Source organism: Aquarana catesbeiana, linkage group LG08 (assembly GCF_042186555.1).
Source record: "Aquarana catesbeiana isolate 2022-GZ linkage group LG08, ASM4218655v1, whole genome shotgun sequence".
Lineage (NCBI taxonomy): Eukaryota > Metazoa > Chordata > Amphibia > Anura > Ranidae > Aquarana > Aquarana catesbeiana.
The window spans coordinates 2,192,284-2,219,869 of NC_133331.1; the positions used below are offsets into that span (position 1 = coordinate 2,192,284).

The 27,586-nt window shown below is 45.3% G+C and overlaps 1 protein-coding gene across 6 annotated transcripts in view; it reads right to left on the bottom strand.

Moving 5' to 3' along the window:
* Positions 1–27,586, bottom strand: part of LOC141105525 (NACHT domain- and WD repeat-containing protein 1-like) — a 129,442-nt gene that overhangs the window by 77,898 nt on the left and 23,958 nt on the right. For all 6 annotated transcript variants that reach the window (XM_073595403.1, XM_073595408.1, XM_073595402.1 and 3 more), the window contains exons 8-10: positions 21,514–21,600; positions 18,958–19,046; positions 16,277–16,481 (exon numbers count right to left, since the gene is read on the bottom strand). In XM_073595403.1, coding sequence (XP_073451504.1) covers positions 16,277–16,481; positions 18,958–19,046; positions 21,514–21,600 — 381 coding nt within the window. The remainder of the gene's footprint in view (positions 1–16,276; positions 16,482–18,957; positions 19,047–21,513; positions 21,601–27,586) is intronic.

Consider the following 27,586-nt stretch of genomic DNA (forward strand, 5'->3'; position numbering starts at 1 on the left):
TCAGATGTTGCAATCTGATTCTATAGCTGCAGAGGAGTGTCGGGAGAGTGAAACTGAGCGAGCAAGGGGCTCGTTACATTGGTTGGCAGCCGTGGGATTTGCTCTCCAGTTACTGGGACACTCCAAACCAGCCTGCAGGAGAGCCATGCTGAAAGACTTACTTGAGAGCCGTGGAGGGAATGGTGGGATCGTGCTTCCTTGCCGTGAACACATCCAAAAAATCACCTGGATCCAAGGTAGCAAGATAGCAGGAGAGGAGAAATACCAGCCACCATGGATGAGGAATTCAGAAGGAGGTTGCGAGAGGAGATACAGCACAGAGGACCAGTATCAGAGCAGGTCCTGCTAGGATGGTTTGATTCTATCCGCTGTGAACTCTGGAAGGAAGCACTAGCCCGTGAGCAGCGACACCAGGGAAAAGTTCTCCCCTCCATCCATGTGAGGTACTGGTCGCAGTATGAAGTGCGAATGCTGTTATTGGGGGAACAGCCGAACCAGGAGTGGACAGCCGAGTTAAGCAGGCTGATCCGGGCAGAAATGCGGTTGGACGAGAGCTACAGAGCCCTCCGGTGGTATGTAGCCCAAGTGTGCCTGTGGACAGTGGATGACAGCCCCACGGAAGGCTTTGACTATGATGGCCTGGGATTGTTGTACTGGAGGCTGTCCAGGGACCCTGACTTGGGGAGTGATTGGGAGTGGCGTTTGGAGGAAATAATGGAGCACAGAGCGAAGACTGAATGTCTCAGAAGTGCACTAGGCACAGGAAGATTTGGAGTTTCTGGTTGTTCAGGAATGGGAGCTGGAGATGGACTACAGACAGCTGTTAGACTGTGCTCAGCAGCAGGGTGGTGCTCCCTTTGCCCGGGACTATCAGGAAATACCAGTTGACAACTCTGAAATCCTGGCTGAAGAGTTGACAATGTGGCAGAGTAACAGTGTGCTTTGCCAACCTGCCCCCGCAGCTATGGAGGCGGAGGTCTTATGGCGGATGCAGCAAGTGCTGACTGACCTTGATGAACCTGTTTCTGCATTGGATGATCTTGGATGGAGGAATGTGCCTGTCCAGCAGAATGCCAGAGAATCGGCAGTGGAAAATCTGAAGATTGCCGTCCCCAAACCTGAAGTGCTGACAACAGGGCAGAGCTCTGCTAACCTCTGCCCAGCACTGATAACATCTTCTGGGTTCCACGGAGAGGAGATGGCGAACCTTTATCCCCAGACACCAGTTGCAGAGACAGGGGATTTGATAGACTTTTCTGCTGAGGAAGAACAACCTGGTGAGCCTCCAGCAGCAGAAGAGCTGTTATTAGGGCAAAACTTCACTGTGCTCTGCCCAGCACCAACAGAAGTATCTGTGAAGTTACAAGGAACTTCCCCAGCTGAAGAGCTGGCAACCGGACAGAGGGTCCAAGATCTCTGCCCCACACCTGCGGCGGTTCCGGAGGCTCAGGGTGAGAAAGAGGTGGTCACTTCCCAGCAGCAGATCAGGATACAGGGGGAGAAGGGAGAGGAGGTGTTCGTCGTCCCTCCCCAACAGTTGGCCAGGGTGGAGGAAGTGGTCTTTCCTCCCCAGCAAAGATCCGTGTACCTGGGAGACAGTACCACAGACATATCGTCCCAACATCCAGATGAGGGAATGGAAAAGGAAGCAGCCGGCTCACCTCCCCAGTGGCAGCTACACAGTTTGGGAGTGGAGGAAGCCAGCCTCCTGCCCCAACGGTTAGCTGGAGCGAAGGATGCGGAGTCCCCAGCAGAAGTGCTGGTAACACGGCAGAGTGCTACCAACCTCTGCCCAGCACCGGCAACAACTACAGAGTTCCAGGGAGGCGGGGCAGTCGGCCTCCCTCCCCAACAGTTAGCCGGAGCAGATGGTGTGGGGTTTCCAGCAGAAGGGCTGGCAACAGGGCTGAGTACTGCTGGCCTCTGCCCTCAACTAACAGAGGATGGATTTCCTGTGAAGGTGGATGGGACTTCGGTCTCCACCTATATACCCCAGGGATGCTAGTCCAGGCCTCTCCCCAGCGGCAGATATGTTCTCTGAGAGAGGCAGAGGTTGGCTGGGTGAGTAATGCTTTGTTTGGAACAATTTGTTTGGGGTACTGTGTGGGTACAGGCATTAGAGGACTGGAACTACTGACTTACTTCGGAATCAACCCATCTGGGGTCTCCTCCTGTGTTAGTCTCCTGCTGAAAGGGGAGAAATGTGACAGACCTAGCCGGGAGAGAGACTTTTGGAGGGGACTGAATGCTAGCCTCTTGCCAATTGATCATGGGCCCTGGCATTTGGGGGAACGGTGCTCTTTGTGAGCTGTATGCCTGGGGACCCTTGAGGTGGTATTACTGTGGATTCGGGTCCTGGTCCCCTAGGACACACAGACTCTAGTGACCCTGGATTTGCCATATTGGAATAGTGGCTGATTCATAATGCTGGGACAGATACTGTTAGGAGATGCTGATGTCAATTCCAGCCACCTGTCTGGCTGTTGCCTGCTAGAATGTGTATTGTAAATAAGTCTCTAGTATGGGATCTAAGAGTCATTAGATCCCCATTGTTGTTTGTGTTAATTAACTCTGCTATTGTGATCATGTTGATTGGGTTTTCTGAGCTACAAGACGGCCAGTCTGGCCTAAAGGTCATGTCTGAGTCATTTAGGCTGTCTAAAGGGATTAGTTAATTAGCCCATGTTAATTAGGTTAATTAGGTTACAGGTGTATTGTTAGAGTAATATGAGCAGGAGGTCTGCACCTCATCTTTTACTGTATAAAAGAGACTGTATTCCTGTCAATAAAGAGAGATTCCTGGTTGAACTTACATACAGCCTGCCTGGTGTTTGTTCTGAGCTATCACAACTGGATTAGAACGGCACATAGCTGTAGTTCTAGTCCCGGAGCACCGGATGACCGAACCATCAGATGTTGCGATCTGCAATCTGATTCTATAGCTGCAGAGGAGTGTCGGGAGAGTGGAATCGAGCGAGCAGGAGCTCGTTACATCAACTATCTAGATGAGGTCTGCCAAGGGTATAAAGCCCAGCTCTACTATCTAGATGAGGTCCACCAAGGGTATAAAGTCCAGCTCTACTATCTAGATGAGGTTCGCCAAGGGTATAAAGTTCAGCTCAACTATCTGAGTGAGGTCTACCGAAATAATGGCACCAAGGTACTGTATTATCTGGTCAGCCAATCTGAATAGACATTTGGGTCACTGTGAGTTTAGCATTACTCCTGTTACTTATACAATAAGAACTTCTGATTTCTGGAGGCTGGTCTTGAAACTGGAAAGCACACCAAATAAGTTCTATCAAGGGATAGGAAGGGATATGAGGGACTTGGAAATGTACTATAAGGTGCCATCGGTATATGTCACTAATGTCAATTTATTGCAATGGTCCTTTGCCAGTAGACCTGCTATGTCTGACTTCTGTCTCAGGCTGGGTTCACACTATTGCGAATTGAATGCGGGTTCCCTGCATCCAATTCGCAATAGCAGGAGATTTTGACCGGCTCTCTATGAAGCCGGTTCACATATCTCTGCAGCAAGGTCCGGTGCGTTTTGCACACAAACGCTGTGCGTCTTTTGGTCCGTTTCAGCCCAAAATTCGGGCTGAAATTGGACCTGAAACGGTTAAGCAGGATGCACCGGACCTCTGCTGTGAGACAGATGTGGTGATGGTGTGAATGCAGCCTGAATTTTTGGAGAAGTGGCAATAAGGTGAGAGGGGAAAGGGGTCAACCAGGTCTGGTGCCTTTTCTTTTATATGGAATCTCTCTTGACAGGGAGCCATTTATTTTGAAAGATGCAGTGGGGGGGAATACAAGACCCATATCCAAGTGTTATGGGGAAGGACCACCAATGTTCAAGGAGCTCCAGGAAGTCCTAGTTTATACAAATGAAGGCCTTCTCCGCATTTCATAGACAGAAAAAGCAAAGGGACGGCCTCTGACCAGGCCTTGGCAATCATTTTGAATGTTCTGGTGTTGCCCCCATTGGTTCCCTGAGAAGCAGAAAGGCTGATTTTTTTTTTTGCAGCATTATCCACTGCACCAGGGCGATTTCCTAAAATCCTGGTAAATAATTTGAGGTTGGCATTTCCAAGAAAAGTGAAATTCAGAGGGTCCCTTGTGCTGTCTGGGAATCCCTGAGAAGTGGAGAAGAAGTGGAGAAGAAGCAGGTCAGGGGGGAAGAGACTGCCTATCTGTAATAAAGTTGAAGGCCCAAGAAAATGGTTGGATAGTTGTAGGAGGAAATTCTATAAGAGTGAGACAATCAGGACCCAAAGTTTTACCCCCCCCCGGAGAGCTGGCCCCACTGTTGTCAGATCTCACTTTATGTAATGGGAAGTCAATGGTTGGAGTTCAGCTTTAAGATTATGAGTAGTGCTGTTTTTTAGGAAATTATAACTATTACCTTTCAGGATGTGATTTTTATTTTTTTTCAGTTTTAAAAGCTGGTCCGGGGTATTAACCTATGAACTGTTTTTTCCACAATCAGGATACATGCATATGGTACTTGGAAAAAAAAACCCAACACTAGGAATCAATTTAGTGCGGATTGTGACTACGAACCAAAGAATCATTTATTAGAAGTGTACCGCTGGGATATACACTCAGGTCCAAGGCCTGAGACCAGACACCGTGAAATATATCACAGTTATGAACTTTTTAGCCCAACTGGGAGTGTTGCAATTATCCTGTTGATCCTGAACTGGCTATTAGGGCAGCAGTGCAATATCTTAGATAAGCCACTGTGCAATTACCTGTCACGGCGTTCAATGACAAGTCCAACTGAAATATTGACCGCGATACAAACAGATTGCCTTGGTATTATATTGCCGGTTTCTACGCACACTTTATTCTTTAACCACTTCCGTACCGCGCCAATTCTGACATTTCATTCCTCCATATAAAAATCATATATTTTTTTTTTTTTGCTAGAAAATTACACAAAATCCCCAAACATTATATATGTTTTTTTTTTTTTTTTTTTTTTTTAGCAGAGACCTTAGAGAATAAAATGACAGTCGTTGCAACTTTTTATCTCGCACGGTATTTGCGCAGTGATTTTTCAAATGCGTTTTTTTGGGAAAAAAAAAAAAAAATTCATGCATTAAAAAAATAAAAAATAAATAAAAAGTTGCATAACGTGAAAGATGATGTTACGCCGAGTAAATAGATACCTAACATGTCCTGCTTCAAAACTGCACACGTTCGTGGAATGGTGCAAAACTTCAGTGCTTAAAAATCCCCATAGGCGACGCTTTACACATTTTTACAGGTTACATGTTTGGAGTTACAGAGGAGGTCTGGTAGCAGAATTATTGCTCTAACGTTTGCGGCAATACCTCACATGTGTGGTTTGAACATTGTTTACATATGTGGGCACAACTTACGTATGCGTTCGCTTCTGCGACCGACCACACGGGGAGACGGGGGCACTTTAATTGATCTATATCTATCTACATCTCTCCATCTATCGCTCTATCTATATCTCTCCATCTATCTATATCTCTCCATCTATGTATATCTCTCCATCTATCTATATATCTCTATCTATATCTCTCCATCTATCTATATCTCTCCATCTATCTATATGTCTCCATCTATTTATATCTCTCCATCTATGTATATCTCTCCATCTATTTATATCTCTCCATCTATTTATATCTCTCCATCTATCTATATCTCTCTATATCTCTCCATCTATTTATATCTCTCCATCTATCTATATCTCTCTATATCTCTCCATCTATCTATATCTCTCCATCTATCGCTCTATCTATATCTCTCCATCTATCTCTCTATCTATATATCTCCATCTATCTATATCTCTCTATCTATATATCTCCATCTATCTATATATCTCCATCTATCTATATCTCTCTATTTATATCTCTCCATCTATGTATATCTCTCCATCTATTTATATCTCTCCATCTATTTATATCTCTCCATCTATCTATATCTCTCTATATCTCTCCATCTATTTATATCTCTCCATCTATCTATATCTCTCTATATCTCTCCATCTATCTATATCTCTCCATCTATCTCTCTATCTATATATCTCCATCTATCTATATCTCTCTATCTATATATCTCCATCTATATATCTCCATCTATCTATATCTCCATCTATCTATATCTCTCTATCTATATATCTCCATCTATCTATATATCTCCATCTATCTATATCTCTCTATCTATATCTCTCTATCTATATCTCTCTATCTACATCTCTCTATCTATCTCTCTATCTATATCTCTCTATATCTCTCCATCTATCTATATCTCTGCATCTATATCTCTCTATCTATCCATTCCATATATTCTATCTTTTATCTCTTATCGATCTCTTATGTCTCTATCTCTTATGTCTCTATCGATCTCTTATGTCTCTATCTCTTATGTCTCTATCGATCTCTTATGTCTCTATCGATCTCTTATGTCTCTATCTATCTCTTATGTCTCTATCGATCTCTTATGTCTCTATCGATCTCTTATGTCTCTATCTATCTCTTATCTCTACATCTATCTATCTATCTATCTATCTATCTATCTATCTATCTATCTATCTATCTATCTATCTATCTATCTATCTCTCTATCTATCTATCTATCTCTCTATCTATCTATCTATCTCTCTATCCATTCCACACATTCTATCTATCTATCTATCTATCTATCTATCTATCTATCTATCTATCTATCTATCTATCTATCTATCTATCTATCTATCTCTTATCTCTCTATCTATCTCTCTATCCATTCCATACATTCTATCTATCCATCTCTTATCTATATCTATCTCTTATCTCTCCATCCATCTCACTATCTATATCTTATCTCTCTATCTTAAAAACAGATACATGAATCCAATTAAAATATCAGAAACTTAAAATAATAAAAAAAAAAGATTCAAACCCTGTATACTTTCCAATTTTTGTTAGAAGGAAACTGGAAAACCTGTACCCCCCCCCTCCCCACAGTTTAGAAAGGAGTCACCAACGTGCAGATTGGCTCGGTTATCTTTAGCTGCCCGTGTGCCCGATGCGGCCCGTTGGGTTTTGAAGCTCGGACTGCTTGGCGCGGATTAGTACTGGAATGCATATTAGTGTGTAAACCTGCGCTGTATACAGCTGGGGCCTCTTGCTGGCTATGAAGATTGAATACCGAGGAGATCATATTGTTCATCTAATAGCTCCTCTCTCAATACAAGGGAAGAATATAGAATTGTTAACTGGTTGTTGTCATCTAAAAAAAAAAAAAAAAATCACTTTAATAAGCTGCCTTTAAAACAATCCACATATCTTAAAAGGCAAAGTTCACCTTTTGTAAAAAAATAAATAAAAAATACTAATGCGCGGTATTTTGCAGGTGACAAGATGTGCATGTATAATTTATTTCTTATACTGGAGCCTGGAATGATATCAGGTACTGGACACACGAAAGCTGTGACTAGGCGGCTGCGTTGTCGGGAAATCCTTACGGCGGCCATGACAGCTTTGGCTAACAGTTACACATTGCTGTATAAATCTGCACCCCCCTCCCTCCTCCCTTATTTCCAGGAATTCATAGGTTTATAGTTCACAAGGAGCGTCATCTCAACATAGAGAAAGCAGGACCAGGCTAGCTCTGAAGAAACAGCCAATGTGGGCCTGGCAGGATGTCGTAAAACTGTCACCCTCTCCATTCAGAGAACCAGCAGACATCCGTCCTAAATACCTTAGTGCATATAAAGCTTAAAGAGGAGTTCCACCCGAGGTCCAGTAAAAAAAAAAAAAAAAAAAAATTTAAAGTCAGCAGCTACAAATACTGCAGCTGCTGACTTTTAATTGGACGCTTCCCTGTCCCGGGGTCCAGCGATGCGGGGGGATCAAAGCCCCGCTCGCCCCCCCCCTCCGCTCGCCAGCGCTGGCATTGCAACTGTGGGCGCCGGGCTGTGGCTTCACAGCCTGACACCCACTGCGCATGCGCGAGCGGCGCCGCGCGCCATGATTGGCCGCTCAGTCACCTGGGACCTGTAATGGGCCCCAGATGATTGACAGGAGGGAGGGAGCAGAGCTGAGCCCTTCCTGTGCCGAGGGGGAAGTGATGTCATCAGCCCAGGCACTGGAAGAGGCAGACTACGAGGGACCACCTAGCAACAGGCATTTAGAGGTGAGTAAAAAAAATATATATCCAAATGTTTTTTTGTATTTTTTTTTTAAATTTTTGATGTAGTTTTTTTTTTTTGGGTGGAACCCCACTTTAAATAGTTGGGATAGTTCTGAAATTTCAGCATGTTTCATAACTTCCAAAGTAATAATAGCACAGCCATAATATGACGATATTTAGTTTCCTCAGATAATCTGTAACATTACAAGTCCAGACACCCCTATGTCAGATCATATGGGAAACCACTGGTACCCCTTATTCCTCCCACATTGGACTAGGCCTTGGAGACCTGCCAGGTTTATATCTGTTTTGAAGGAAATCTCATTCTGATCAATAATCTGGATATTGGCAGTCTATAAACACTATAGATGCAGAGATATGATTATGTACCACAAAGTGTACCCGGGACATGGTCAGGAGTGTCAGGAGTGTAGACACCTCCCAGCAACCAACCCCTAAACAAGATGACCAGACGATTGGTCGCTGTCACCACCCCCTTTGATCTGAGAGAAAAGAGGAGAAGCTGAGACAATGGTCAGTTCTCCTTTTACCATCCAAGGAGGAACATCTGCCAAGTTTGAGAACCGATTACCCAGCTCATCGATCGAACTCTGATCAACCCTCGGACATTAATTGGAAGTATTCATCCTCCCCAATTCTACCTTCTTTCTTTGTGGCTGTAAATTGTCTTTATCTCTTTGAAACATCTTTTCTGTAAATATTTTATTTGCACCAACTTTGACCTTTTCATAATAAACTCTTATGTTGAAAAGTGTTAATCTTGTCTCTAAAGCTCTTAATGCAAGCTATAAACGGACCGGCCCCTTGAAGAGCGCTACTGTTGTAGAGTAATGCCGCATACACACGAGCGGACTTTTCACCCGGACTGGTCCGGCAGACAATCCGACCGCGTGTGGGCTTCATCGGACCCACAGCGGACTTTTTCGGTTGAAAATCAGACGGACTTTAGATTTGGAACATGTTTCAAATCTTTACGTCAGAACTCCGCCGGACCCGGTTCCTATTGAAAAGTCCGCTCGTCTGTATGCTAGTCCGACGGACGAAAACCGACGCTAGGGCAGCTATTGGCTACTGGCTATGAACTTCCTTATTTTAGTGCGGTGTACGTCATCACGTACGAATCCGTCGGACTTTGCTGTGATCATGTAGGCAAGTCCGTTTGTTGGGAAAGTCCGTTGGAAGTCCGTCGGACCAGTCCGGACGAAAAGTCCGCTCGTGTGTACGCGGCATAAGGCCTCTGAGCAGACCTGTCTGTGGCGGCTGTGTGTGTGTTGCAGACGCTTATTCTGATATCATAATTGGTATTGCTAAATTGATGGAAGTCCTGACCCTTCCTAATCAAAGGTCGGGGGTGGCAGTTAAAGGGTTAATTGTGTAATTAGCCCAATGATAATGGCTCTCAGGCTGCTGGCACCTAGATTGTGGTCCCGCAAGCTGGAGAATCTTTGTGCTGGGCGCAGCTGAGAGTGACGTTGTTATGTAAGTGACAGCGTGGTGTGAGGCTGGCCGCTCCTTCATCACCAATTATTGAGGAGGGCAGCGATCTGACACCCACGTTCGTCACACAGCCTGCAAAGCATTCCTCCCATGATCCATGGGCAGACAGTGCAGGAAGAGTCTGCCATGGTCAGTGGCGGCTGGTGCGCAAAACTTTGGGGGGGGGCGCAAACAAACAGAAAAATTCTGGAAAAAAAAAACATCAATTGCAGCCACTGTGCACATAAAATGCAACCTCTGTGCCCATCATATGCAGCCACTGTGCCCATCATATGAAGCCTCACTGTGCCCATCATATGTAGCCACTGTGCCCATCATATGTAGCCTCTGTGCCCATCATATGTAGCCACTGTGCCCATCATATGCAGCCTGTGTGCCCATCATATGCAGCCTCTGTGCCCATCATATGTAGCCTCTGTGCCCATCATATGCAGCCTGTGTGCCCATCATATGCAGCCTGTGTGCCCATCATATGCAGCCTGTGTGCCCATCATATGCAGCCTCTGTGCCCATCATATGCAGCCTGTGTGCTCATCATATGCAGCCTGTGTGCCCATCATATGCAGCCTGTGTGCTCATCATATGCAGCCTCTGTGCCCATCATATGCAGCCTCTGTGCCCATCATATGCAGCCTCTGTGCCCACCATATTCAGAGCCACTGTGCCCATCATATGTAGCCTCTGTGCCCATCATATGTAGCCTCTGTGCCCATCACATTCAGAGCCACTGTGCCCATCATATGCAGCCTCTGTGCCCATCATATGTAGCCTCTGTGCCCATCATATGTAGCCTCTGTGCCCATCACATTCAGAGCCACTGTGCCCATCATATGCAGCCTCTGTGCCCATCATATGCAGCCTCTGTGCCCATCATATGCAGCTTCTGTGCCCATCATATGCAGCCTCTGTGCCCATCATATGTAGCCTCCGTGCCCATCATATACAGCCTCTGTGCCCATCATATGCAGCCTCTGTGCTCATCATATGCAGCCTCTGTGCCCATCATATGTAGCCTCTGTGCCCATCATATGTAGCCTTTGTGCCCATCATATGTAGCCTCCGTGCCCATCATATACAGCCTCTGTGCCCATCATATGTAGCCTCCGTGCAAGAGCTTTTTTTTTGTCTGCCTACAAGGTGCAGTCTGCCCATAATTAAAGAATAAACTGGCTGGTAAAGAACATAATTATTTCCAGTGGCAGCTGACAACAACCCCCCCCCGTGCAGCCAAGGACAGAGAAAGCCCACCCCCTGCCCATCGGGCAGCCAGCAGTAAGGAATCTACCTGATCCAGGGCTGAGGCTGGGGGTGGGGTCTCCTCTCCTCCTCTCGTTGGGTGCAGGCAGTGGTGCCGGTGTCTCCTCCTGCGTCTCCTCTCTAATCTTCCAAACGCTGGGCAGCCAATAGGATAGCCTGGCGCTTTGACCAATCGGGAAACAGGTCTCACTGACCTGCCTCCTGATTGGCGGGAAGGAACGTTAACGTGAAAATAGTGAAAATTCATTCGCTATCTCATTAACATACCGGACGTGGAGTTGTGGGAGTCTAGGGGAATTTACTATATACATCATCTGCTGTTCAATGGAACTCTCAAAGCTTACGATACACTCAAAGAGGAGTTTTCTCTTCCAAACTTCATGTTCTTCAGATACCTGCAAGTAAGACATGCAACCCAAACACAATTCTTGCAGGTTGAGGCTCCGCCTACTCTTCATCCCGTTATGGCTATTATTAAAAATACAGACCCACGTGGACTAATATCCACATTTTATAAGATGCTTCTAACTCCCACCTCGTCAAAAATTGCGTTTGATTTGAAGCCTCGCTGGGAGAGAGAGGAAGGCCTGATGGAAAATGAGGAGTGGGAGGAAGCCCTCGAGACATGCAAAGCAGTATCACCAAAACTATCGGACAGACTCTCTCAGATTTACATAACACATAGAACATACCTCACCCCAATTCGAGTAGCCAGATATAAGCGTAATCAGTCTACTCTATGCCCGATGTGCGGCCAAGAAACAGGTACGTTCTTCCATTTAATATGGACATGCCCCAAGATCCAACAATTATGGAAACAGGTCATAACATTTCTACACGATACCATGGGCTCCCCAATAACGCTAGAACCAAAACAATGTCTCCTAGGGATATTTCCAGACACAGTCGATAAATTTACCAAGGTATTCCTACACGAGACTCTATTCTCCGTCAGAAAAATTATTGCAAGAAAGTGGATGAGACCGTCCCCTCCCAGTGTGACAGAGTGGAAAATAGAAGTTAACACTACCTTGCCATACAAAAAACATACATTAATAGAGGATGTCCGACCAAATATAACAAAATTTGGGATCGATGGTTGCAAGAACCTGAAACTTGCACTTAATCATAAATTCGCTCAGTAATATAACACGTGGATCTCTGTAGCTAAAACTCTATTCCAGATATATACAGAGAAAGTGTAAATCAAAAGACATTATAGTTCATGTTGTCCTCCCAAAATGGTCATGTCTGTACTGAATACAATATATCCCATAAAGAGTTAAAGGTATACAACACATAAGAGAGCGCCACATTATGCATATACATATCACGTGTACTATAATAAAATACAACTTAAACCAAATATGTTCAACGGGGGGGGAGGGAGAGAGATAAAACTACACATTATGATGATAGTAGTTCATAGTGGTATACTTTTATTTCTCCATTAACATATATTACCCCTAATGTTGACTATATTAACAATGTATACTTTCCTTGTTTAATACGCACTTTTATGTATAAATATATACTAGTAATACTATGTATTTATATGCACCATCTTTGCTTAATAAAACCTTGTTTTGATGAAAAAAAAATATTCATTCGCTATCGTCGCACAACAGTGTGGGATTGGGACGCAATGCTCTGTGCCCCGATCACACCCTATTTTGAAGCCTATTAGAGCCTCTGATTCTAATCACGTGCTTCAAAATACACACCCTCTGCCTATCCCCGCCATAGTAATTCATGTGTCCGGCATCCTGAAAGGGGCCGGGCACATGGACGGGGAGGGCGGCGGAGGAGTTGGGGGGGCGGGGCTCTCACAATGCAGGGGCCGCCACTGCATGTGGAAGACAGAAATTGTAGATCACTGCGAATGATTGACGCCGTTGTGTTGGCAGAGCCCAGCATGGCCGGGCTGTCTCCAAAGAGGAAGTCAGCCCTGATGGGTTTTACTTCCTCTTTTTACCCCTGAAAAGTAAAAGCATAATGGGCTAGTATGCATCGCATCACATCTCATACTAGCCCATTATGTGGCACTTACCTGAAAATGAAGCCCACAATGTCCCCGCTGGGGGCCGCATCCATCTTCACCCCTCTTCCTTCTGGGGGCCATGGACTCCGGCTCTGGGACTGGCCGGCGCGCGTGGGAGCCACCAGTCACGGCACGAGCCCCTTAGAAACGGCATGATTGTGCCCTTTCTTCAGTGCGCATGCGCCAGTGACGTCGGCACAAGTGTATATAGTAAATATCTCCTAAACCGTGCCGGAGTACAGTAACATAACACACATGGGGTATCACTGCGATCGTCAGGAGAAGGAGAATTTATTTTGGGTTGTTCTTTGGTGGAAGGTTCTGGAAGTAGCAAGAAAAATACAGCTAAATGATCTTTTCATTACTATTTTGGGACAGTTTTCCTTTGATAATAATCAAAAAAAAAAAAAATCAGGAGCTATCCATTACCATTTCCCACCAAATGAAAGCCCAATTGGTCCTGAAAGAAACGCCGTATTAATCTACCTGGATGCACAAAAAAGTTTTGATGATTTGTACGGGTTTACTAACACATGTCAACGTTGGCATGAATATTTGTTTTACTTTGACCTGAAGGGGTTAATGAATGTTAATGCACAAAAACATAATATAATACCCAATTGTTTGGTAAAATATAAAAAGATGATGTTACGCTGAGTAAACAGATTCCAAACATGTCGCACGTAAAAATTGCGTCCGCCCTTGGAAAGGCGTCTAACTACGGTATCTTAAAGCGGAGTTCCACCCTAAAGTGGAACTTCCGCTCATCGGATTCCTCCCCCCCTCCGGTGTCACAATTGGCACCTTTCAGGGGGGAGGGGGGTGCAGATACCTGTATAATACAGGTATCTGCACCCACTTCCGGGTATAGCTAGCCGCAGCTAGCCGCAGACTCCCCGCCCACCCCCGTTGTGTTGTGGGAAATACACAGTTCCCACGACACAACGGGGACCAGTGTAGACGCGCAGCGCGACTCGCGCATGCGCAGTAGGGAACCGGGCAGTGAAGCCGCAACGCTTCACTTCCTGATTCCCTCAGTGAAAATGGCGGCGGCAGCACCCGAGGATCCAGGGACGGCTCGGTCTCGGGTGCCGACATCGCTGGACCCCGGGACAGGTAAGTGTCCTTATTTTAAAAGTCAGCAGCTGCAGTATTTGCAGCTGCTGACATCTAAAATTTTTTTTTTTAGTGAAACTCCGCTTTAAAATCTCCATAGGCGACACTTTAACCGCTTCCTGTCTGCGCTATAGCCGAATGACGTCTACAACGCAGACCTACATTGCCGGGATAAATGGGAGACATCCTGTAAGGACGTTATTTCACTGCATAGCTTGGTGTCATCTGAAAACACTGACATTGGGCTAATGGGATTTACTAAAACTGGAGAGTGAAGAATCTAGTGCAGCTATGCATGGCAGCCACTAGCCAATCAGCTTCCAGGTTTTATTGCCAAAGCTTAACTGAAGAAACTGAAGTTAGAAACGGATTGGCAGCCAGACACAGCTGCACCAGTTTTTGCACTCCCAAATTTTCGTAAAATAACTCCTAGATCATTTATAAATATGTTAAAAAGTAAGGGCCCCAACACTGAACCTTGGGGTACACCACCAATAACACTGAACCTTGGGGTACACCACCAATAACACTGAACCTTGGGGTACACCACCAATAACACTGAACCTTGGGGTACTCCACCAATAACACTGAACCTTGGGGTACACCACCAATAACACTGAACCTTGGGGTACTCCACCAATAACACTGAACCTTGGGGTACACCACCAATAACACTAAACCTTGGGGTACTCCACCAATAACACTAAACCTTGGGGTACACCACCAATAACACTGAACCTTGGGGTACACCACCAATAACACTGAACCTTGGGGTACACCACCAATAACACTGAACCTTGGGGTACTCCACCAATAACACTAAACCTTGGGGTACACCACCAATAACACTGAACCTTGGGGTACACCACTAATAACACTGAACCTTGGGGTACACCACCAATAACACTGAACCTTGGGGTACACCACCAATAACACTGAACCTTGGGGTACACCACCAATAACACTGAACCTTGGGGTACACCACCAATAACACTAAACCTTGGGGTACTCCACCAATAACACTAAACCTTGGGGTACACCACCAATAACACTAAACCTTGGGGTACACCACCAATAACACTGAACCTTGGGGTACACCACCAATAACACTGAACCTTGGGGTACACCACCAATAACACTGAACCTTGGGGTACTCCACCAATAACACTGAACCTTGGGGTACCCCACTTATAACACTGAACCTTGGGGTACACCACCAATAACACTGAACCTTGGGGTACACCACCAATAACACTGAACCTTGGGGTACACCACCAATAACACTGAACCTTGGGGTACTCCACCAATAACACTGAACCTTGGGGTACACCACCAATAACACTGAACCTTGGGGTACACCACCAATAACACTGAACCTTGGGGTACACCACCAATAACACTGAACCTTGGGGTACACCACCAATAACACTGAACCTTGGGGTACACCACCAATAACACTGAACCTTGGGGTACCCCACTTATAACACTGAACCTTGGGGTACACCACCAATAACACTGAACCTTGGGGTACACCACCAATAACACTGAACCTTGGGGTACACCACCAATAACACTGAACCTTGGAGTACACCACCAATAACACTGAACCTTGGGGTACTCCACCAATAACACTGAACCTTGGGGTACCCCACTTATAACACTGAACCTTGGGGTACACCACCAATAACACTGAACCTTGGGGTACCCCACCAATAACACTGAACCTTGGGGTACCCCACTTATAACACTGAACCTTGGGGTACACCACCAATAACACTGAACCTTGGGGTTTAAATTCGGTCTTTTAGCCAATTTTCTCTCCATTTACAAATGTATTTTTCCAGTTTGTAGACTTCACCTCTACATACTGAAGTCGCTCTGGGAGGGAGGTGTTCTGTAATCCTGTCCTATGGTGACAACACTTCTTCTCCATAGATATAGTAGAGTGAGTGAACGTTGTCACTTCAGGACAGGAAGTGTGTCACTGGCAGAATCACAAGGTGGAATTATGGGGGAAAAGCCTGAAAATCGGAAGACGAATGCAGCCGCCATATCTAAGGACGTATGAGCTGCAATATATTACATATATTGTCTGTTTTTGTTTTAAGAATCACTTTGACTGATCCCGATTCCATACAATACAGGTACAATAAATACAGGTTGATATACATTCTATAATCTGCTCTCCTACCTTGCTTCCAGTCCACGACTTTTAAAGAAGCTCCCTGATTGGCTACATAGATGTGACCTGCCGTGGCACAGAGAGCGTACAGACCGCGCAGGGGGAGGGACAGACTGTCACAGGAGTGCAGGAGACTCAGCCAACCCGACGAGGAAACTTTCCAAACCTTCAGAAAGCCATCTGAGGATCCGGAGTACAGCAATCCAGCGTGGAGCTGAAAAGGAACAAACATTACAAACATTGGTACCAGCTGATTGGAGAAAAGCCAATGTAGCACCAATATTTAAAAAGGGCCCAAAATACATGCCAGGGAATTACAGACCAGTTAGCCTAACATCAATAGTATGTAAACTCTTGGAGGGGATGATAAGGGACTATATACAAGATTTTAGTAATAAGAATGATATCATTAGCAGTAATCAGCATGGATTCATGAAGAATTGTTCTTGCCAAACCAATCTATTAACCTTCTATGAGGAGGTGAGTTGCCATCTAGATAAAGGAAGGCCCGTAGACGTGGTGTATCTGGATTTTACAAAAGCATTTGACACAGTTCCCCATAAACGTTTACTGTACAAAATAAGGTCCATTGGCATGGACCATAGGGTGAGTACATGGATTGAAAACTGGCTACAAGGGCGAGTTCAGAGGGTGGTGATAAATGGGGAGTACTCAGAATGGTCAGGGGTGGGTAGTGGGGTTCCCCAGGGTTCTGTGCTGGGACCAATCCTATTTAATTTGTTCATAAACGATCTGGAGGATGGGATAAACAGTTCAATCTCTGTATTTGCAGATGATACTAAGCTAAGCAGGGCAATAACTTCTCCGCAGGATGTGGAAATCTTGCAAGAAGATCTGAACAAATTAATGGGGGAGGGGCAACTACATGGCAAATGAGGTTAAATGTAGAAAAATGTAAAATAATGCATTTGGGTGGGAAAAATCTGAATGCAATCTATAGACTGGGGGGAGAACCTCTGGGGGGATCTAGGATGGAGAAGGACCTGGGGGTCCTAGTAGATGATAGGCTCAGCAATGACATGCAATGCCAAGCTGCTGCTAACAAAGCAAACAGAATATTGGCATTAAAAAGGGGATCAACTCCAGAGATAAAACGATAATTCTCCCGCTCTACAAGACTCTGGTCCGGCCGCACCTGGAGTATGCTGTCCAGTTCTGGGCACCAGTCCTCAGGAAGGACGTACTGGAAATGGAGCGAGTACAAAGAAGGGCAACAAAGCTAATAAAGGGTCTGGAGGATCTTAGTTATGAGGAAAGGTTGTGAGCTCTGAACTTATTCTCTCTGGAGAAGAGACGCTTGAGAGGGGATATGATTTCAATATATAAATACCGGACTGGTGACCCCACAATATACAAATACCGGACTGGTGACCCCACAATATATAAATACCAGACTGGTGACCCCACAATATACAAATACCGGACTGGTGACCCCACAATATATAAATACCGGACTGGTGACCCCACAATATACAAATACCGGACTGGTGACCCCACAATATATAAATACCGGACTGGTGACCCCACAATATACAAATACTGGACTGGTGACCCCACAATATATAAATACCGGACTGGTGACCCCACAATATACAAATACCGGACTGGTGACCCCACAATATATAAATACCGGACTGGTGACCCCACAATATACAAATACTGGACTGGTAATCCCACAATATATAAATACCGGACTGGTGACCCCACAATATATAAATACCGGACTGGTGACCCCACAATATACAAATACCAGACTGGTGACCCCACAATATATAAATACCGGACTGGTGACCCCACAGTATATAAATACCGGACTGGTGACCCCACAATATACAAATACCGGACTGGTGACCCCACAATATATAAATACCGGACTGGTGACCCCACAATATATAATTACCGGACTGGTGACCCCACAATATACAAATACCGGACTGGTGACCCCACAATAGGGAGAAAACTTTTTCCGTGGAAGGGAGTTTAATAAGACTCGTGGCCACTCATTAAAATTAGAAGAAAAGAGGTTTAACCTTAAACTACGTAGAGGGTTCTTTACTGTAAGAGCAGCAAGGATGTGGAATTCCCTTCCACAGGCGGTGGTCTCAGCGGGGAGCATTGATAGATTCAAGAAACTATTAGATAATCACCTGAATGACCACAACATACAGGGATATATAATGTAATACTGACACATAATCACACAACATAGGTTGGACTTGATGGACTTGTGTCTTTTATCACCCTCACCTTCTATGTAAGTCAGGTTGGGGAGGATACAGTTAGATAACACTGGAAGTCTTCCCGCCAGGAAATGGGGCGGGGCTCTATAGGACTTGCTGCAGCCACTAATGCACATGGTGAGAAGCTCACAGTGTGCAGTGAAATCAGAGGAAGCCGTTTCAGTCCAGAAGAGAAAGCTCTACAAGACTGAAGGGAAGTCTGATGTTCAGCTTTACCTGCCTGGCTGTGATAAACCACCACATGGGAGCCCAACCCGCGGCCCTCCAGCCGTGGCGGAACTACAAGTCCCATCATGCCTCTGCCTTTGGGCATTCATGCTTGTTATCGGTCAGCCTTGCAATGCCTCATGGGGCTTGTAGTTCTGCATCAGCTGGAGGGCTGCAGGTTGAGCGCCCCCAGGAGATAGGGGATCCTCTTTAATATCTTACCTGCAAAGCTGTCACTTTATCTTCATGCGTTCTCTCTGAGCGAACGTTTTCCTGGGTATTCAGGTCCCAGACATCGATCTTCCCACCATCTGCATCACAACAAGAATGTGGTCAATTTTCCACCAAGTCAAGAATGGGTCAGAAAAGCCCACCAGCACAATATTTAAAGCATCTAACCTTTAGTCCTGACATAAGATCTACCGCGAGAATAATCATCCAAAGCCGTCTTTATGAAATTCATTTCTAAATCCCATCTAAACTTGGAGTTGAAATCAGCTACAAACATCTCAGGTGCATCTAACCAAAAAAGTCTAAAGCCCCGTACATACGATCGGACTGTTGGCCAACAAATGCGTGGATTTTTGTCCGAAGGGCGTTGGCCCAAACTTGTCTTGCATACACACGCCCACACAATTGTTGGCCAACAAATACGAACGTAGTGCCGTACTACGTTGTTTTTCAGCTCTTTAGCGCCACCCTTTGGGCTCCTTCTGATAATTTCATGTTAGTAGAAGTTTGGTGAGTTTGGTGAGTGTTGATTTGCGCTTTTCAGTTCGTTTCTGAACGGCCGTTCGTCATCCAGACATGTTGTGGAATCGGAGGAGATGACGTGTTATTTATTATCGGCCTCGGAGTTATCGCTTTGTCATTCATTTTTTGGTTGAATAATAATAATGATTTGATTTGGTATATTTTCTATATTTTTGGATGTATAAAATGCACTTTTTGGTGAAGTTCTATTGGCAGATTTCATGTCTAATTTTATTTGTTTTCTTTTTTTAATGGACAATAAAAGAATTGTGGAGAATAATATTTGGCTTTGTGTTTTACTTCCAATGACAGTTTGGGAGTCGGCAGTTATATTTATAAAATACAAAGTAACATTAACAAGAGACACCAACATAGTTGTATCTTTAATCCTAAAAACTCCGGGATAATAATGGTGTTGTGGTAATTTGCCCAAATAAAAAAAAAAAAAAACATAATAATATTATTCTTAATATCACTAGAAAAAAAAAGTGTTGAAAATTAGTTTGCAATAACTCCATCATTATCACCAGCAAAGCGGCTTCATTATTATCCAATTATAAAGAAGAAGAGAATTGTGCGCTGCATTTCCAGATTTCACAATTTACAGCGTCACGAATGTTAATTCTCCATTACGAACGCTTCTGGCTCGTCCTTGCTTCCGAGCATGCGCGTTTGTATACTTTGGACTTTTGTCCGACGGACTTGTGTACACACGCTCGGAAAATCCGACAACAGACATTTGTCTGCGGAAAATTTTAAAACCTGCCATCCAACAATTGTCCGATGGAGCGTACACACGGTCGGATTTTGACAGGCTGTCATCACACATTTCCCGTCGGAAAATCCGATCGTGTGTACGAAGCTTTATTGTTCATTTTCTTGATAATTCAGCCACAGCCTGAGTAGAAAGGGGGGGCAATAAAGAGGGGGGAGAACAGTAAGGCAGACATCCCAAGTCTCCCATGAGGTGTGGGAGTCTCCCACATTTCTGCGGTGGGTCCCGCACATGCCCGCAAGCACCTCCAGATATCCCGGGAATGATCGGTGCGGCGGGGAACAGCTGTGATCACTGATCTTCCTGTATAGATTTTTAGCTGACAGCCGCTTCTCCTTCTCCCCCCGGCTGTCAGCTAAAAATCTATACAGGAAGATCAGTGATCACAGCTGTTCCCCGCTGCACCGATTATTCCCCGCTGTTTTCTGTGTGCTGCTCCTCTGATCCCCTGTACTTCTCCCCCCCCCCCATTCTCCTCCACCCCCCTCCATGCCCCCCCCCCCTCCACTCCCTGTCCTCCTCCTCCACCCCCCTCCATGTTCCCCTCCTCCCCCCCTCCGCTCCCTGACCTCCTCCTCCACCCCCCTCCATGCCCCCCCCCTCCACTCCCTGTCCTCCTCCTCCACCCCCCTCTATGTTCCCCTCCTCCCCCCTCCGCTCCCTGACCTCCTCCTCCACCCCCCTCCATGTTCCCCTCCTCCCCCCCCTCCGCTCCCTGTCCTCTGACCATTCTGAGTACCCCCCATTTATCACCACCCTCTGAACTCGCCCTTGTAGCCAGTTTTCAATCCATGTACTCACCCTATGGTCCATGCCAACGGACCTTATTTTGTACAGTAAACGTTTATGGGGAACTGTGTCAAATGCTTTTGTAAAATCCAGATACACCACGTCTACGGGCTTTCCTTTATCTAGATGGCAACTCACCTCCTCATAGAAGGTTAATAGATTGGTTTGGCAAGAACGATTCTTCATGAATCCATGCTGATTACTGCTAATGATATCGTTCTTATTACTAAAATCTTGTATATAGTCCCTTATCATCCCCTCCAAGAGTTTACATACTATTGATGTTAGGCTAACTGGTCTGTAATTCCCAGGGATGTTTTTTGGGCCCTTTTTAAATATTGGTGCTACATTGGCTTTTCTCCAATCAGCTGCTACCATTCCAGTCAGTAGCCTGTTCGTAAAACTTTATTCATAAAAATATTAATGCACATCATTATGGAATGGGATGGAGAGAGACTCACCAGATCCAGATATGATCAGTTTAGTGTCCGGGATATGAGTAAGGGCTGACACTGCGGAGAAAGTGTATATGCTGAGCAGAGGCTGACCTGGAGGGATTCAAATAGAGGAAAAATACATCAACAAGTCTGAATAAAACAAAAAGAAGAGATAAATGTAAATGTGCAAAGAGCAGAAGGCGTCTCACATCTCCGACACAACATAAGACACCGAGATCCGCCAGGCATTACAATGAACTCACACCGGCTTCGTCCAGCTAAACATTTTTAAGCCTAATCCTGTGCAGCTTTAAGAATCCCACCAAATACGAATACTAGGAGTTCATTTCCCACACATTTTCAGCTCTTGTAAAGTTTAGATTAAATTTATTTTTTTTGTTTTAAATGTTAATTAAAGAGGACAGAATTATTCAAAATAAAAAAAGCAGGTGTTGCTGCAATACTCACCATCAATCCGAAGTCACTCCCCATAGTAATGTCTTTTTACCACTAGATGCTGCTAGTCTTCAATGTTAAATGGCAGCCAGCATCATCCAACCTACTTCCTCTGAGCCCAGGCTATTATGGGCTCACCCCCCTGGGGCATTATCATCCAGCAGCCCCTGGGCTCCAGAGGAGGAAGGGCCTTTGCCATCCAGCCAGAAGGTATATATATATATATATATTTTTTTTTTTAAGTGTTGGGGGGTGGGGGAGGGGTTGGATTAAAGTGTCATAAACCAAACTTGCCTACCGGGCACTTCCCCCCCTTCCTGCCCAGGACAATGTTCAGCTTTCAGCGCTGTCCCACTTTGAATGACAATTACGCGGTCATACAACACTGTACACAAACTACATTTTTATCATTTTCTTCCCACAAATAGAGATTTCTTTTGGTGGTATTTAATCACCTCTGGGGGGTTTTTATTTTTTGCTAAATAAATGAAAAAAGACCGAAAATTGAAAAAAAAAAAAGTTTTCTTAGTTTCTTTTCTAAAATTTTGCAAATAAGTAATTTTTCTTCTTTACTGATGGACACTGATATGTTGCACTGATGGACACTGATATGTTGCAATGATATGTTGCATTGATGGACACTGATATGTTGCATTGATGGACACTGATATGTTGCATTGATGGACACTGATATGTTGCAATGATATGTTGCATTGATGGACACTGATATGTTGCATTGATGGACACTGATATGTTGCAATGATATGTTGCATTGATGGACACTGATATGTTGCAATGATATGTTGCATTGATGGACACTGATATGTTGCACTGATATGTTGCACTGATGGACACTGATATGTTGCACTGATGGACACTGATATGTTGCACTGATGGACACTGATATGTTGCACTGATGGACACTGATAATCAGTGTAAATGTCCCCTGTCACAGGATAGCCCGTTATCGGCTTTCTTTTCCTCACACAGTGACAGCGCTGAGGAAAGGAAATGCCGATAACCAGCATTTTTTTTTTTTACATGTGATGAGCTGTGATTGGACACAGCTCATCACATGGTAAAGGGCTGCTGTGATTGGCCCTTTAACTTGATCTGTGATGGCTGTATACGACAGACACAGCCATCACAGAGCTCCCCCAATGCACGCCTCGTGGGCGTGTAGGGGGAGGGGGGCAGGGTTCTGGGAAGAGGTCAATAAGCGCCCTTCCAGAACTGGACAACTGTTCTGTAGCCGTCTTTTGGCTACAGTGCTGTCGGTAAGTGGTTAAAAGCGGTCAATAAATGGTGGATTCCATGCTGGTCATACTCACTCAGTCACTATGAGATTCCTTTTCTGTATTCTGCATAAATCCTGGCTGATCCCGCTGCTCTCTGTCTCCCCCTTCTGTCCATGTCCCCACTGCAGTTGGGGATTTTGCAGATCAGTGTTGGCAGCTCTGCACATGCTCAGTTTTCAGTGAGCTTCTATGCTGAGCATTTCCTCCCTATCACATCAGAACAGCCCATGTGACTATATAGTCACACATGTGGGCGTATAAAGAATTACAGGCCACTCCCTCTCTCCTCCTCCTCCACGCCCACTAACCAGCTAAACACAATGGGGGACGGGATATTACATGTGGATTACTGGAGGCTTCACCTTCCTGCTGTTCTAACACACAGGCTGGAGGGGGCATGACACAGCGTGTGACTGCCAGAAATCCGCCCACATCATGTTATTTCCGCAAAATAATAAAGATTTTATTTCAAATATATATTTGTATGACAATTTAACCATTTGCCGATCAGCCGCCGCAGTTTTACTGCGGCAGAATGGCACGGCTGGGCGAAGCAACCTTATGTTACGCGCGCACACTGTTCGCCCCCAGAGCCGATGCAAGGGCCGATGCGCCCGCCGGGCTCCCGCGATCGCTCGTCACACACCGAGAACCGGGATGTGTGTGTGTTAACACACACATCCCGGTTTTCTGAGGGGAGAAGAGACTGATCGTGTGTTCATACAAAGTATGAACAGCGATCTGTCATCTCCCCTAGACAGTCCCATCCCCCCTTCAGTTAGAACACACACTAGGGAACACAGTTAACCCCTTAATCGTCCCCCCCCCAGTGTTAACGCCCTCCCTGCCAGTGACATTTTTACAGTAATTAGTGCATTTTTATAGCACTGATCGCTGTATAAATGCCAATAGTCCCAAAAATGTGTCAAAATTGTCCGATGTGTCTGCCATAATGTCGCAGTCCCGATAAAAATCGCAGATCGCCGCCATAACTAGTACAAAAAAAAAATAATAATAAAAATGCTATAAATATATCCTCTATTTTGTAGACGCTATAAATTTTGCGCAAACCAATCACTATATGCTTATTGCGATTTTTATTACCAAAAATATGTAGAAGAATACGTATCGGCCTAAACTGAGGGAAAAAATTTGCTTTTTTTTAAAAAAAAGGGGGATATTTATTATAGCAAAAAGTACAAAATATTGTGTTTTTTTCAAAATTGTCGCTCTTTTTTTGTTTATAGCGCAAAAAATAAAAAACGCAGAAGTGATCAAATACCACCAAAAGAAAGCTCTATTTGTGGGGAAAAAAGGACGTCAATTTTGTTTGGGTGCCACGTCGCACGACCGCGCAATTGTCAGTTAAAAGGACGCAGTACCGAACCGCAAAAAATGGCTTGGTCATTCAACAGCCAAATCTTCCGGGGCTGAAGCGGTTAAAACAGTTTATTAATATTAACCACTTGCCGTCCGCCATATAGCAAAATGATGGCAGCAAAGTGGTTTCAATATCCTGATCGGGCGTCATATGACGTGATCAAGATATTAAGCCGCTGCGCGCCCCCGGGGGTGCGCATTGCGGCGATCGTTGTTGCGGTGTGTCAGTCTGATCTAGGCAAAGAGTCTCTGACGGAGACTCTTTACCATGTGATCAGCTGTGTCCAATCACGGCTGATCACGATGTAAATAGGAAGAGCCAGTGATCGGCTTTTCCTCACTCACATCTGACAGACGCGAGTAGAGGAGAGCCGATCGGCTGCTCTCCTGACAGGGGGGGTCTGTGCTGATTGTTTATCAGCACAGCCCCCCTTCGGATCCTACCCAGGACCACCAGGGAAGCCGCCCAGGACCACCAGGATGGCCACAACACTGGACCACCAGGTATGCCCCCTAGACCCCCAGGAAAATACCAATCTGTGCCCAGGCAGCTGCCAATCAGTGCCCATTCACAATGCCTACCACTGCCAGTGCCACCAGGGATGCCTATCAGTGCCTCATATCAGTGCCCAGCAGTGCCGCCTATCAGTGCCCATCAGTGCTGCCTATCAGTGCCGCCCATAAGAACCCGTCTTTGCAGCCTTTCAGTGCCCATCAGTGCCACACATGAGTGCCCATCAGTGCCGCCTATCAATGCCCATCAGTGCTGCATATCAGTGACACCCATCAGTGCCGCCTATCAATGCCCATCAGTGCCGCATATCAGTGACACCCATCAGTGCCGCCTACCAATGCCCATCAGTGCCGCATATCAGTGCCCATCGTCAGTGCCCGCTCATTGGTGCCACCTTATCAGTGCCCATCAGTGAAAGAGAAAACGTACTTATTTACAAAATGTTTTAACAGAAACAAAACTTTTATTGTTTTCAAAATTTTCGGTCTTTTTTTATTTGTTTAGCAAAAAATACCCCCCCCCCCCCCCAGAGGTGATGAAATACCAGCAAAAGAAAGCTCTATTTGTGGGAAGAAAATGATAAAAATGTAGTTTGGGTACAGTGTTGTATGACCGTGTAATTGTCATTCAAAGTGGGACAGCGCTGAAAGCTGAACATTGTCCTGGGCAGGAAGGGGGGGAAGTGCCGGTATTGAAGGGGTTAAGTATTTATTTCTCTTCTGTATTCCAAAGGCTTTTTTTTTTGTTTTTTTTTTTTTAATCATGTGACCAGCAGCAGAGGACTAGATACTCCTCCTGCTTAGGTTTCCCTGCAGACAGGCTGGGAGAGAGCCGGGTCATGTGACAGCTGGATATCCAATAGGAAAAAGGGACCCAGATGTTTGTTTTATTAAAATAATTAGAAAGCCGCCATCCCCGTACAGATATAGAAGGTGTGTGTATCACTTTAAGGTAAAAAGAAAAACTTTTACCTTTACAACCACTTTAAGGGATAACATTTATTGCATAGATGTATAATGAAGGAAAAAAGTATTTGACCCCCTGCTGATTTTGTACGTTTGCCCCACTGACAAAGAAACGATCGTCTATAATTTTATTGGTGGGTCTATAATAACAGTGACAGAATACCAACAAAAATATTCAGAAAAACACATTACAAAAAAGTTATAAATTGATTTGCATTTTAATGAGTGAAATAAGTATTTGATCTCCAATCAATCAGCAAGATTTCTGGCTCCCAGGTGTCTTCTATACAGGTAACAAGCTGAGATTAGGAGCACTCTTCTCTTCTCTCTCTTAGTGCCGGTTCACACTGCCATATGCGAATCGCTGGGGAGTGTCAATACATTGTTAACGACACCCCAGTTCAGCTCGCATATCGCACCACACAAACATCGCATGTAATGTGAACGGCAGTGCGCTGCGAATTACATGCGATGTCTGTGCGATGTTTGGCATCGCACCAGTGTGAACCGGCACTTAAGGGGAGTTCTCCTAATCTCAAATTGTTACCTGTATAGAAGACACCTGTCCACAGAATCAATCAATGAGATTCCAATCTCTCCACCATGGCCAACACCAAAGAGCTGTCCAAGGATGTCGGGGAGAAGATTGTAGACCTACACAAGGCTGGAATGGGCTACAAGACCATCGCCAAGCAGCTTGGTGAGAGGGTGACAACAGTTGGTGAGATTATTCACAAATGGAAGAAACACAAAATAACGATCGATCTCCCTCGGTCTGGGGCTCCATACAAGATCTCACCTCGTGGAGGTTCAATGATCATGAGAACGGTGAGGAATCAGCCCAGAACTACACGGGAGAATCTTGTCAATGATCTCAGCTGGGACCATAGTCACCAAGAAAACAATCGGTAACACACTACACCGTGAAGGACTGAAATCCTGCAGCCCCCGCAAGGTCCTCCTGTCCCAAGAAAGCCCATGTACAGGTCCATCTGAAGATTACTAATGAACATCGAATGATTCAGAGGAGAACTGGGGGAAAGTGTTGTGGTCAGAGGAGACCAAAATCGAGATCTTCGGCATCAACTCAACTGTTTGGAGGAGGAGGAATGCTGCCTATGACCCCAAGAACACCATCCCCCGCCGTCATACATGGAGGTCCTATGACCCCAAGAACACCATCCCCCACCATCATACATGGAGCTCCTATGACCCCAAGAACACCATCCCCCACCGTCATACATGGAGGTCCTATGACCCCAAGAACACCATCCCCCGCCGTCATACATGGAGGTCCTATGACCCCAAGAACACCATCCCCCACCATCATACATGGAGCTCCTATGACCCCAAGAACACCATCCCCCACCGTCATACATGGAGGTCCTATGACCCCAAGAACACCATCCCCCACCGTCATACATGGAGGTCCTATGACCCCAAGAACACCATCCCCCGCCGTCATACATGGAGGTCCTATGACC